The 14,562-nt window shown below is 40.8% G+C and overlaps 1 protein-coding gene across 1 annotated transcript; it reads right to left on the reverse strand.

The window, feature by feature from the left end:
• Positions 1 to 10,667: 10,667 nt before the first annotated feature.
• Positions 10,668 to 13,166, reverse strand: LOC135197483 (ELKS/Rab6-interacting/CAST family member 1-like). The gene is made up of 2 exons (XM_064224548.1): positions 12,570 to 13,166; positions 10,668 to 12,471 (listed from the first exon to the last, which is right to left on the reverse strand). Exons 1-2 carry the CDS (start codon positions 13,164 to 13,166, stop codon positions 10,822 to 10,824), a joined length of 2,247 nt encoding a protein of 748 aa, XP_064080618.1. The 3' UTR covers positions 10,668 to 10,821.
• Positions 13,167 to 14,562: the final 1,396 nt, after the last annotated feature.

The following is a 14,562-nucleotide window of genomic DNA, read 5'->3' on the forward strand; positions in this document are numbered from 1 at the left end:
GTTTTGCATATATGAAAAAGCATTGAACTTACGGGTTTTTACGCCGCGCAGAGGTTGCCACAGTAGTTATATGCAAAAGTATTCAACCCATTATGCATTGCATTAACTCATGTTTTGCATATATGAAAAGCATTGAACTTACAAGGTTTTACGCGCGCCCAGAGGTTTGCCACAGTAGTATATGCAAGTTTCAACCCAGTATGCATTGCATAACCCATGTTTTGCATATATGAAAAGGCATTGAACTTACGGGTTTTTTACCGGGCAGAGTTGCCACCAGGATATATGCAAGTATTCAACCAGTATGCTTGCATAACCCATGTTTTTTGCATAAGAGGCATGAACTTACGGGTACGCCGCGCCAGAGTTGCCACAGGAAGTATATCAATATTCAACCCATTATGCATTGCATAACCCATGTTTTGCATATATGAAAAGCATTGAACTTACGGGTTTTTACTCCGCGCCAGAGGTTGCCACAGGAGTATATGCAAGTATTCAACCCATTATGCATTGCATAACCCATGTTTTGCATATATGAAAGGCATTGAACTTACGGGTTTTTACGCCGCGACAGAGGTTGCCACAGGAGTGTATGCAAGAATTCAACCCATTATGCATTGCATAACCCATGTTTTGCATATATGAAAGGCATTGAACTTACGGGTTTTTATGCCACGCCAGAGGTTGCCACAGGAGTATATGCAAGAATTCACCCCATGATGCATTGCATAACCCATGTTATGCATATATGAAATGGCATTGAACTACGGGTTTTTTACGCCACGCCAGAGGTTGCCACAGGAGTATATGCAAGAATTCAACCCATTATGCATTGCATAACCCATGTTTTGCATATATGAAAGGCATTGAACTTACGGGTTTTTACGCCACGCCAGAGGTTGCCACAGGAGTATATGCAAGAATTCAACCCATTATGCATTGCATAACACATGTTTTGCATATATGAAAGGCATTGAACTTACGGGTTTTTACGCCACGCCAGAGGTTGCCACAGGAGTATATGCAAGAATCAACCCATTATGCAATTGCTAACCCATGTGCATATATGAAAGGCATTGAACTTACGGGTTTTTACGCCACGCCAGAGGTTGCCACAGGAGTATATGCAAGAATTCAACCCATTATGCATTGCATAACCCATGTTTTGCATATATGAAAGCATTGAACTTATTGGGTTACGCCAACGCCAGAGGTTACCACAGGAGTATATTGCAAGTATTTCAACCCATTAGCATTGCCATAACCCATGTTTTGCATATATGAAAGGCATTGAACTTACGGGTTTTTACGCCACGAGGTTGCCACAGGAGTTAGGGTGCAAGAATTCAACCCATTATGGCATTGCTAACCCATGTTTTTGCATACAGGAGATATGCAAGAATTCCAAAAACCCATTATGCTTGCATAACCCATTTTTTGCATATATGAAAGGCATTGAACTTACGGGTTTTTACGCCGGCGCCAGGAGGTGCCACCAGGATAATGCAAGGTTATTCACATTATGCAATTGCATAACCCATGGTTTTGCATATATTGAAAGGCATTGAACTTACGGGTTTTTTACGCCGCGCCAGAGGTTGCCACAGGAGTATATGCAAGAATTCAACCCATTATGCATTGCATAACCCATGTTTTGCATATATGAAAGGCATTGAACTTACGGGTTTTTACGCCACGCCAGAGGTTGTCACAGGAGTAAAATGCAAGAATTCAACCCACTTTTTACTTGGCATTGCCTTAACTCCATTTTTTGGCAAATATAAAAGGCAATTTGGGAACCTAGGGTTTTTACCCAAGGCCCAAGAGGCCCTTTGCCACAGGAGATATGCAAGGAATTCAACCCATTATGCTTTGCATAAACCCAATGTTTTGCATATAGGAAAGGCATTGAAACTTACGGGTTTTTACGCCGCGCCAGACAGAGGCAAGAGTTGCCCACAGGAAGGTTAATTATTTTTGCCAAGATTCAAACCCAATGCAATTTAACCCATTAAACCGATTGTTTTTGCATATATGAAAGGCATTGGAATTACGGGTTTTACGCCGGCGCCAAGAAGGTTGCCCACAAGGAGGTAATAATTGCAAGTTATTCCAAACCATTATGTTCCATGGCATAACCCAGTTTTGCATATATGAAAAGGCATTTGAACTTAGGGTTTTTACGCCGCGCCAGAGGTTCCACCACAGGAGTATATGCAAGAATTCAAACCCATTATGAATTGCATAAACCCATTTGTTCAAACCCATTTTCCGAGCATGAGTAAACCCATGTTTTGACTAGATTTTTGAAGCCATTCGGGAATTACGGGGTTTTTACGCCACGCAGAGGTTGCCCACTTTAGGAGTAAAATGCAAGAATTCAACCCATAGCATTGCATAAACTCATTTTTGCAAAACATTATGCCATGCCATAACTCCCAAAATTTTTGCATATATTGAAAAAGCCATTGAACTACGGGTTTTTACACCACGCCAGAGGTTGCCACAGGTAGTATATGCAAGATATTCAAACCCATTATTGCCATTGCATTACCCATGTTGCATATATGAAAGGCAGTTGAACTCACGGGTTTTTACGCCGCCGCCAGAGGTTGCCACAGAAGTATATGCAAGTATTCAACCATTATGCATTGTTCATAACCCATGTTTTGCATAATATGAAAGGCATTGAACTTACGGGTTACGCGCCCATTGAGAATGGCCAACAGGTTTTAGTTATATTGCAAGATTCAACACCAGTATGCATTGCATAACCCATGTTTTGCAATATGAAAGGCCATTGAACTACGGATACGCCACGCAGAGGTTGCAAGGAAGTATATCAAGTATTCACAGTATGCTTGCTAACCCATGTTTTGCAATATAAAGGCATTTGAACTTACTGGATTTTACGCCAACGCCAGAGTTGCCACGGAGTTTAAATATCAAGTATTCAACCCATTTATGCTTTTGCAATAAAACATGTTTTGCATATATGAAAGGCATTGAACTTACGGGTTTTTACGCCGCGCCAGAGGTTGCCACAGGAGTATATGCAAGTATTCAACCCATTATGCATTGCATAACCCATGTTTTGCATATATGAAAGGCATTGAACTTACGGGTTTTTACGCTGCGCCAGAGGTTGCCACAGGAGTATATGCAAGTATTCAACCCACTATGCATCGCATAACCCATGTTTTGCATATATGAAAGGCATTGAACTGACGGGTTTTTACGCCGCGCCAGAGGTTGCCACAGGAGTATATGCAAGTATTCAACCCATTATGCATTGCATAACCCATGTTTTGCATATATGAAAGGCATTGAACTTACGGGTTTTTTATGCCGCGCCAGAGGTTGCCACAGTAGTATATACAAGTATTCAACCCATTATGCATTGCATAACCCATTTTTTGCATATATGAAAGGCATTGAACTTACGGGTTTTAAGCCACGCCAGAGGTTGCCACAGTAGTATATGCAAGTATTCAACCCATTATGCATTGCATAACAAATGTTTTGCATATATGAAAGGCATTGAACTTACTGGTTTTTATGCCGCGCCAGAGGTTGCCACAGGAGTATATGCAAGTATTCAACCCATTATGCATTGCATAACCCATGTTTTGTATATATGAAAGGCATTGAACTTACGGGTTTTTACGCCGCGCCAGAGGTTGCCACAGTAGTATATGCAAGTATTCCGCCTATTATGCATTGCATAACCCATGTTTTGCATATATGAAAGGCATTGAACTTACGGGTTTTTACGCCGCGCCAGAGGTTGCCACAGGAGTATATGCAAGTATTCAACCCATTATGCATTGCATAACCCATGTTTTGTATATATGAAAGGCATTGAACATACGGGTTTTTACGCCGCGCCAGAGGTTGCCACAGGAGTATATGCAAGTATTCAACCCATTATGCATTGCATAACCATGTTTTGCATATATGAAAGGCATGAACTTACGGGTTTTTTTTACGCCCGCGCCAGAGGTTTACCCACCCAGGAGTATATGCAAGTATTCAACCCCCAGTTAGCATTGCATAACCCATGTTTTGCATATAAATGAGAGGCATTGAACTTACAGGTTTTTACGCCGCGCCAGAGGTTGCCACAGGAGTATATGCAAGTATTCCAACCCTTATGCCTTGCATAACCGATGTTTTGCATATATGAAAAGGCTTGAACTTACAGGTTTTTTACGCCGCACCAGAGGTTCCACAAAAGGAGTATATGTCAAGATTCAACCCAATATGCATTGCATAAACCCCATGTTTTTGCATTATGAAAGGCATTAAACTTACGGGTTTTTACGGCCGCGCCAGAGGTTGCCACAGTAGTATATGCAGTATTCAACCCATTATGCATTTGCATAACCCATGTTTTGCATATAGAAAGGCATTTGCAACTTTTGGGCTTTTACAAAAGCCGCACAGAGGTTGCCACAGGTAGTATATGCAAGTATTCAACCCATTATGCGTTGCATAACCCATGTTTGCATATATTAAGGCATTGAACTTTACAGGTTTTTACGCCGCCGCCAAGAGGTTGCCACAGTAGTATATGCAAGTATTCAACCCATTATCATTGCATAACCCATGTTTTTTGCATATATGAAAAGCATTGATCTTTACGGGTTTTTACGCCGCGCCAGAGGTTGCCACAGTAGTATATGCAAGTATTCAACCCATTATGCATTGCATAACCCATGTTTTGCATATATGAAAGGCATTGAACTTACAGGTTTTTACGCCGCGCCAGAGGTTGCCACAGTAGTATATGCAAGTATTCAACCCATTATGCATTGCATAACCCATGTTTTTGCATATGAAAATGAAACATTGAACTTACAGGTTTTTACGCCGCGCCAGAGGTTGCCACAGTAGTAATATGCAAGTTTTCAACCCATTAATGCGTTGCATAACCCCATGTTTTGGCATATATGAAAGGCATTGAACTTACGGGTTTTTTACTCCGCAAACCGAGGTTGCCACAGTAATATATGCATGTATTCAACCCATTATGCATTGCATAACCCATGTTTTGCATATATGAAAGGCATTGAACTTTTGGGCTTTTACGCCGCACCAGAGGTTGCCACAGTAGTATATGCAAGTATTCAACCCATTATGCGTTGCATAACCCATGTTTTGCATACATGAAAGGCATTGAACTTACGGGTTTTTACGCAGCGCCAGAGGTTGCCACAGTAGTATATGCAAGTATTCAACCCATTAGCATTGCATAACCCATGTTTTGCATATATGAAAAGGCATTGAACTTACAGGTTTTTACGCGCAAGAGGTTGCCACAGTAGTATATGCAAGTATTTCAACCCATTATGCATTGCATAACCCATGTTTTGCATATATAAAAGAAAAAGCATTGAACTTACGGGTTTTTAACGCCGCGCCAGAGGTTGCCACAGGAGTATATGCAAGTATTCAACCCATTATGCATTGCATAAACCCATGTTTTGCATATGAAAAGCATTGAACTTAAACAGGTTTTTTACGCCCACGCAAGAGGTTTGCCACAGTAGTATATGCAAGTATTCAACCCATTTTGCATTGCATAACCCATGTTTTTTGCATATATGAAGGCATTGAACTTACGGTTTTTTTACGCCGACGCCAGAGGTTGCCCCTCCCCACAGTAGTATATGCAAGTATTCAACCCATTATGCATTGCATAACCCCATGTTTTGCATTATATGAAAGCATTTGAAACTTACGGGTTTTTTACGCCGCGCCAGAGGTTGCCACGTAGTATATGCAAGTATTTCAACCCATTATGCATTGCATAACTTCCTTTTTTGCAATATGAAAAAGCATTGAACTTACAGGTTTTTTACGCCGCGCAAGAGGTTTTGCCACAGTAGTATATGCAAGTATTCAACCCATTAATACATTGCTAACCCCATGTTTTTGCATATTGAAAAAGCATTTGAAACTTTTTACGGGTTTTTTTACGCCGCGCCAGAGGTTGCACAGGAGTATATGCAAAGTATTTCAACCCAGTATGCATTGCATAAACCCATGTTTTAGCATAATATGAAAAGGCATTGAAACCTTCACGGTTTTTACGCCGCGCCAGAGGTTATGCCACAGAGTATATGCAAGTATTCAACCAGTTATGCATTGCATAAAACCCATGTTTTGCATATATGAAAAAGGCATTGAACTTACGGGTTTTTAACGGCCGACGCCAGAGAGGTTGCCTCACAGGAGGTATGATGCAAGTATCTTCAACCAATTATGCAATTGCATAACCCATGTTTTGCATATATGAAAGGCATTATTGAACTTACGGGTTTTTACGCCGCCGCAAAGAAGGTTGCCTACAGGAGTATAATGGCAAGTAATTCAACCCATTTATGCATTGCATAAACCATGTTTTGCAATATGAAAAGGCCCATTGAATGACGGGTTTTTACGCCGCGGACAGAGGTTTTGACCACAGGAGTAATATGCAAAGGAATTAACCCATATTGCAATTGCATTAAAACCCATGGTTTGCATATATGAAAGGGCATAAACTTACGGGTTTTTATGCCACGCCAGAGGTTGACCACAGGAGTATATGCAAGAATTCACCACCCCATGATGCATTGCATTAACCCTAATGTTTTGCATATATGAAAGGGCAATTGAAACTTACGGGTGGGTTTTTACACCACGGCAGAGGTTTTGCCCACAGGAGTTATATGCAAGAATCTTCAACCCATTATGCAAAATTGCATAACCCATGTTTTGCATATAATGAAAGGCAGTGCAACTATTACGGGTTTTTACGCCACGCCAAGAGGTTGCAACAGGAGTATATGTCCAAAGGAAGTTCAACCCCATTATGCAATTGCATAACCACATCTTGTTTTGCATATATGAAAGGCATTGAAAACTTACGGGTTTTTACGCCACGCCAGAGGTTTGCCACAGGAGTATATGCAAGAATTCAAACCCAATTATGGCATTGCCTAACCCATGTTTTGCATAATGAAAGGAAAGGCATTGAACTTAACGGGTTTTTACGCCATGCCAAGAGGTTGCCACAGGAGTATATGCAAGAAAATTCAACCCATTAGCATTCGCATAAACGCCCAGTTGTTTTGCATAATGAAAATGAAAAGGCATTGAACTAGGAGGGTTTTTACGCCACGCCAGAGGTTGCCACAGGAGTATATTGCAAGTAGTATTCAAACCCAGTTATGCATTGCATAACCCCATGTTATTTTGCACATTATTGAAAGGCATTGAAACTTACGGGTTTTTTACGCCAAAGGCCAGAGGTTGCCACAGGAGTATATGCCAAACGAATTCAAACCCATTTATGCAGTTGCATAAACCCATGTTATTTTGCATACAGTGGAGGTATATGCAGAAAACTTCAAACCCATTATGCCATTGCATAACCCATGTTTTGCATATACGAAAAAGGCATTGAAACTTAACGGGTTTTTACGCCGCGCCAGAGGTTGCACCCAAGGAGTATATGCAACGTATCAACCCATTATGCATTGCACTAAACCCATCGTTTTTGCATAGTATGAAATGGCATTGAACTTTACGGGTTTTTTACGCCCGCGCCAGAGGTTGCACCCCCAGGAGTATATGCAAGAATTCAACCCTCCCATTAGGCATTGCATTAACCCATGTATTTTGCATATATGAATCTGGCATTGAAATATTACGGGTTTTTACGCCACGCCAGAGGTTGCCACAAGGAGTAAAATGCAAGAATTCAAACCCATTATGCAATTGCATAACTCATTTTTTGAAATATACGAAAGGCATTGAACTTACGGGTTTATTTTTACACACTGCCAGCAAGGTTGCCACAGGAGTATATGCAACCCAACTTCAAACCCAATTATTTGATTTGCCATAAAACCCATGTTTTGCATATATGAAAAGGCATCGAAACTTACGGGTTTTTTACGCCCGCGCCAGAGGTTGCCACATGGAGTATATGCAAATGTATTCAACTCCAAACCCATTATGCATTGCCATAATCCCATGTTTTGCATACATGAAAAAGGCATTGAAACTTAAGGGTTTTTACGCCGCGCCAGAAGGTTTGCCAAACAGGGTACATGCAAGGTATTGCACAAACCCATTATGCATTCGCATAACCCATGTTTTGCCATTATTACGAAAGGCATTGAAACTTACGAGGGTTTTTACGCCGCGCCAGAGGTTGCCACAGGAGTATAGGCAAGAATTCAACCCAATCCCATTATGCATTGCATTAAAACCCATGTTTTTTGCATATATGAAAGGCATGGAAACTTACGGGTTTTTACGCCACGACCAGAGGTTGACCACAGGAGGGTATATGCAAGAATTCAACCCCATTATGCAGTGCATAACTCATCTTTTTGTCAGATATGAAAGGCATTTGAAACTTAACGGGTTTTTACAGCCACGCCAAAGAGGTTTAGCCACAGGACGTATATGCAAGAATTTCAACCCATTATGCATTGCATAAACCATGTTTTGCATATATGAAAGGCATTGAAACTTACGGGTCTTTTTACGACCACGCCAGATGTTGCCAACAGGAGTATATGCAAGAATTCAACCAACCCATTATGCATTGGCAGTAACCCATGTGTTTTGCATATATGGAAAGGACATTGAACTTACGGGTTTTCTTTTTACGGCCACGCCCAAAGAGGTTTGCCACAGGAGTATATGCCAAGAATTCAAACCCATTTATGGCATTGCACCTAACCCATGTTTTCGGCATATTATGAAAATGGCATTGAACTTACGGGTTTCTTTTTACACCACGCCAGAGAGGTTGCCACCAGGAGGGTATATGACAAGAATTCAAAAACCCATTATGCATTGCATAAAACCAATGTTGTTTTTGCATATGATGGAAAGGCATTGAACTTACGGGTTTTTACGCCACGGCCAGAGGCTTTGCCCACAAAGGAGTATATGCAAGGAAATTCAAACCCATTATGCATTGCATAACCCATGTTTTGCATATATGAAAAGGCATTGAAACTTACGGCGGGTTTTTACGCCACGCCAGAGGTTTGTACCACAGGAGTATATGCAAGAATTCAACCCATTATGCATTGCCATAACCCATGTTTGGTACATTATATGAAAGGCAGTTGAACTTACGGAAGGGTTTTTACGCCACGCCAGAGGTTGCCACAGGAGTATATGCAAGAACTCAACCCATTATCGCATTGCATAAACCCATGTTTTGCATAATATGAAAGGCATTGAAACTTACGGGTTTTTACGCCACGCCAGAGGTTGGCCACAAGGAAGTATATGCAAGAATTCAAAACCTCATTATGCATTGAGCATAACCCTTGTTTTTGCATTATATGAAAGGCATTGAACTTTACCGGGTTTTTAACGCCACGCCCAGAGGTTGCCACAGGAGTTATATGCAAGAATTCAACCCATTATGCTTTGCAATAACCCATGATTTTGCATTATTATGAAAGGCATTAATTGGAACTTTACTGGTTTTTACGCCAGCGCCAGAGGTTCGCCACAGGAAGTATATGCAAGTATTCAACCCATTATGCATTGCATAACCGATGTTTTCGCATATATGAAGGCATTGAACTTACGGGTTTTTTTTACGCCACGCCGAAGGTTGCCACCAGGAAGGAAATTGCAAGAATTCAACCCAAATTATGCATTGCATAACCCATTTTTTGCATATATGAAAGGAAAGGCATTGAACTTACGGGTTTTTTACACCACGCCAGAGGTTCGCCACAGGAGTATATGCCAAGAATTCACATATGAAGACCCAATTTCAACATTATGATGCATAACCCATGTGTTTGCATATATGAAAGGCATTGAACTTACAGGTTTTACGCCACGCCAGAGGTTGCCACAGGAGTATATGCAAGAATTCAACCCATTATGCATTGCATAACCCATGTTTTGCATATATGAAAGGCATTGAACTTACGGGTTTTTACGCCACGCCAGAGGTTGCCACAGGAGTATATGCAAGAATTCAACCCATTATGCATTGCCTAACCCATGTTTTGCATATATGAAAGGCATTGAACTTACGGGTTTTTACGCCACGCCAGAGGTTGCCACAGGAGTATATGCAAGAATTCAACCCATTATGCATTGCATAACCCATGTTTTGCATATATGAAAGGCATTGAACTTACGGGTTTTTATGCCGCGCCAGAGGTTGCCACAGTAGTATATACAAGTATTCAACCCATTATGCATTGCATAACCCATGTTTTGCCTCAGAACCTGGAACCTTTTCACCTGTACCACAAATTCCAGGACTCCTCCAGGTCATGAGCACCTATCCAGAATCAGCACCCATCACATGGTATAGGTGGCGCCAGTGAGGCACAAGCACCTGATAGCAAGGGTGCTCAGTGATTGGTTGTTGACCATGCAGGTCAGACCAAGGTAAGGCAGAGAAGTGCATGTTGCTCAAGGTTGGGGGGGAAGCACAGGTTGGGGGGAAGCTCTGACCACAGGGGGGGTGGGTGGGGGGACCCTGTGGTGATCCTGTGCAAACCCTGTACAACTAAATGCACATCGGCCTACCGAACAACTGGTTTGGCCTGCAAGGTCGGCAGACAATCACGGAACGCCCGTACTGCCAAGAGCATGTGCCTCACTGGTGTCACAAATACCACAAAATTCTGCTTTCCTCTGGATCAGAAGCAGGAACCTCTTCCTTGTGCCACAAAGTCCTGGGCTCCTCCAGATCAGGAGCACTAATCCATCTATATGGTGCCTCAGAATCAGGTGTCTTCATATCTTTCCATCCCTCACTCCTGGTTTTTACTAGAATTCTGAGCCAGGAGTCTTTTCATCTCTGTGCAGAATGTCCTCCACGATGTCGGTTACATCCAACCATTGCTTTTTTAAATATCCTCTATTCTCATTCTGGGCACAGCAGAACTCCTGGTTAGTTTCTTGGCCACAGTCTTGGCTTCCAATATCTTGTTTTTCTCCTCCAATTTCTCTGTTTTCTTGCTCCTCCCTCAAAATGCGTTGTAACTTGAAATCCCTTCGAGCAATATTGTTGAGAAGTCCCATCAACATGTATTTATCTTGCATTCTTAAGGCTTCTTCCTGCATCATTTGTTGTTCCCTGGCACATTTTTCTACCTTTTCCTTACTTTCTTCTAACTTTCTACACGTCTCCTGTAATAGTTCACATTCTTTTGTTAGCTCCTGGTATTTTTGTAGATTGTGCCTCTCAGTTTTTTGCAAGTGGTGGAGCTGTCCTTTTGCACAGTTCAACTCTCTTTTCAGGGTTTCTTCATTGCTCGCAGCAATTACCAGACTATTCTGCAGATGCACCACCTCTTCTTGCAAGTGGCCATTCTGCTCTTGCAGGCTCTCTCGTTCTTGCTCCTTCTCTTGTAATATCTCCTGATTACTTATTCTCAAGAGAATTATTTCCTTTTCCTTATCTTTCAATAGCTCTGTCTCCCTACTGAGGAGAATTTCCATTTCATTTTCTCGGATGGATAACGTCTCGTGTTCGCTCTCCTTCTTTTGCAGCTTTTCTCGCAGTTCTTGCTCCTGTTGACGAAGCTCCTCAATCTGTCTGTCCTTTTCCTTTATCAAAAGACCTGTTTCCAGAATTGAATCTTCGGCCTTTTTCAAGGAGAGCTGTAATTTTTGTTCTACTACTGTTTTTGCATCCTGTTCCTCATCCAATAACTTTTCTATATCTGCAACACAACTTAATGTTTCGGCTAATTGTTCTCTCAAAATCTCTTGCTCCTCCTTTAGTTCCTCCTCCTTAGCCAACAAATCTCTAACCTGACGGTCCCTGCTCTCAGTCATTTTCTCATAGAGATTTGTGATGTGCATTTTCTTCTCTTCTTCTTTCTTCAAGGCCCTCTCCAATTCCTCCAGGTTATTATGAGCTTCGTGGATCTGAAGGTTCATGTTCTCTAACTTGTTGGAAAAAGTATTTTTTAGCTCTGCTATTTCGCATTCCTTTCCCTCTAACTTTTCCAACAAATCTTGGATCTGACTATCGCTGTTCTGAGTCTGTATTAGGAGCTCTTCTATCATCTTATCCTTCACAGTCAACAATCCTTGGATCTGCTCATCATGGAGATTTACCAACTCTATCTTTTCATCTTCTTTTTCTTTTAAAAGACTTTCCATATTGTCCATGTTGTTAGCTGCTTCTCTTAATTTCTCTTCCAAATGTTTGCGATCTTCTTTCATTTTCTTGTTCTCCGCCAACAGATCTTGGATGTGAGCATCCTTGCCATTCATCTGCATGACGTTTACAGCTTCTTCAGCTTTTTCCTTCAGAAGCTTTTCAAGACGTTCAATGGCTCTGGCGGCATCTCTTAACCCCTCTCGCAAACGTTGGTTCTCTTCCTGCAGTTTTTCCTCGTCAGCCATTTTGGTCAAGAGTTCCTCCTTGAGATCTGCGAGTTGCTCCTCGAGATCCACGTTTTCCTCCTTGAGATCCGAGACTTCCTCCTTGAGATTCAAGACTTCGTCTCGAGTCCAAGACTTTCGTCCTCGAGATGCTCGACTTCGTCCTCAAGATCTGCGACTTCCTCCTGGAGATCTGCAACTTCCTCCTGGAGATCTGCGACTTCCTCTTTAAGATCTGCGACTTCCTTCTGTAGATCTTCGACTTCCATCTCGAGATCCACGATTTCCTCATCGAGATTCAAGACTTCCTCCTGGAGATCTGCAGCTTCCTCCTGGAGATCTGCGACTTCATCTTTGAGATCTGTGACTTCCTCCTGGAGATCCTCGACTTCCAACTCGAGATCCACGATTTCCTCGTCAAGATCCTCGATTTCCTCCTCGAGATCCAAGACTTCCGTGACAATGCTATGACGTCGGTGATTCCTCCATGCAGCAAAAGCGAGTCCAGACACAACAGCAATTCCAGAAACGGCCGCAACAATAGAACAGAACGTCCAACAGCCGTCAACATTGGAAGTCGTGACAACATGCTCGCGTTTGGCTTCCTGTATGAGAAGTAATCCGAGATCAGGAGACGGTCCAGCATCAACACGGTCGTACCCAGTATCCAGAGTCGGTCCAGTATTAACATTGTACCCGGTCTCCAGAGTTGGTCCAGTATTAACAATATACCCGATGTCGTGAATCGGTCCAAAATTATCAAGTACATCCTGCATACGCACAGCTACTAATGGCAAAAGCCAGTATTTTGATCACTAGTAGCACCATGGTGAAATCAAATAAGTATTCAAAGATATTCAGTGACATGATTAACTTTGTGTAGGCAGAGTGAAGGCGCGCAACGTAAGGTTAGTTGTAGGATCAGCCACAGGATACAGAGGATCCGGGAACTCCAGACAAAAGATTCTGGGGACCATCCAGAATCTCAAGGGGCTCCAGGAGCCACAAGGATCTCCTTCTGAAGATTGTGGAGTCCTCCCTTGCTTCATCTTGTTCTTCTCTCTCTTTCTGTTAGGATTATTCGACTCTTATATCGAATGTCAAAGTTTTTGTTCAACCTTAAAAGAAATTTTTTTGATTTTTTTTCCTTTCAATCCACCCCAGATTTTTTTTTGTTTTTTTGTTTTTCACTTATACTAAAAATATCTCTGCATCTTTCGGTTATATAATTCATCTTATGAACGGATAATTGAATGGAGTTTGATAATATTCTCTCTATCTCTCTCTCTCTCTTACACACACACACACATACATACATACATATATATATATATATATATATATATATATATTATATATATATATATTGTGTGTGTGTGTGTGTTGTAGTGTGTGTGTGTGTAATCATATTATATATATGCATATATATACAATATATATACTATATCTATATATTACATATGTATGTATGGATTTATTTATGTATATATCCAAATATCTATGAATATATATATATATATATATATATATATATATATATATATATATATATATAGTACAAGCATAAATATGATGGATTTTGTCCACATTACTCTAACTATGTGAAATTACTCAGAAACTCTTTTATAATATATGTATTACAAACATTTTCGTTAGCTGCTGAGGACCAGCAGGGGAATAGAAATTCAAAGAATATATATACACACATATATATGTGTGTGTGTGTATTATATATGCATAAAAGATGATTAGCAAAATACGCAATTACATAAATAACAAAGTAAGAAAAATAAAATATGAAATGGAAATCATGTTAACTTTCGCAGCAAAAAAAGTTAATGGATATATATATATATATATATATATATAATATATATATCTTTATATATATGTATATATACATATATATATATATATATATATATATATATATATATATATATAACATGGGGGGAAGAACCCCCAGTATTCATAAGGTAAGCGTGGACACGAAACGGAAGGCAGACCCCTATCTCTCTCTCTCTCTCTCTCTCTCTCTCTCTCTCTCTCTCTCTCCATTCTAACAGGTAATGAAAATGAGAGAGTTGCATCATAACATAACGTATTTACAAGAATAACCTTAAATCAATTAACTAAGTAATCCAGTCTTACAGACTAACTTAAAAACAAAAA

Source organism: Macrobrachium nipponense, chromosome 21 (assembly GCF_015104395.2).
Source record: "Macrobrachium nipponense isolate FS-2020 chromosome 21, ASM1510439v2, whole genome shotgun sequence".
NCBI lineage: Eukaryota > Metazoa > Arthropoda > Malacostraca > Decapoda > Palaemonidae > Macrobrachium > Macrobrachium nipponense.

What these genes read in the sequence shown, in the direction of transcription:
- LOC135197483 (XM_064224548.1), bottom strand. Translation starts at nt 13,166, where the DNA reads ATGCAGGATGTACTTGATAATTTTGGACCGATTCACGACATCGGGTAT. An exon ending in TTGCAGATCTCCAGGAGGAA is followed by an intron (nt 12,472 to 12,569) that starts GTCGCAGATCTT and finishes TCGGATCTCAAG; the next exon opens with GAGGAAAACGTGGATCTCGA.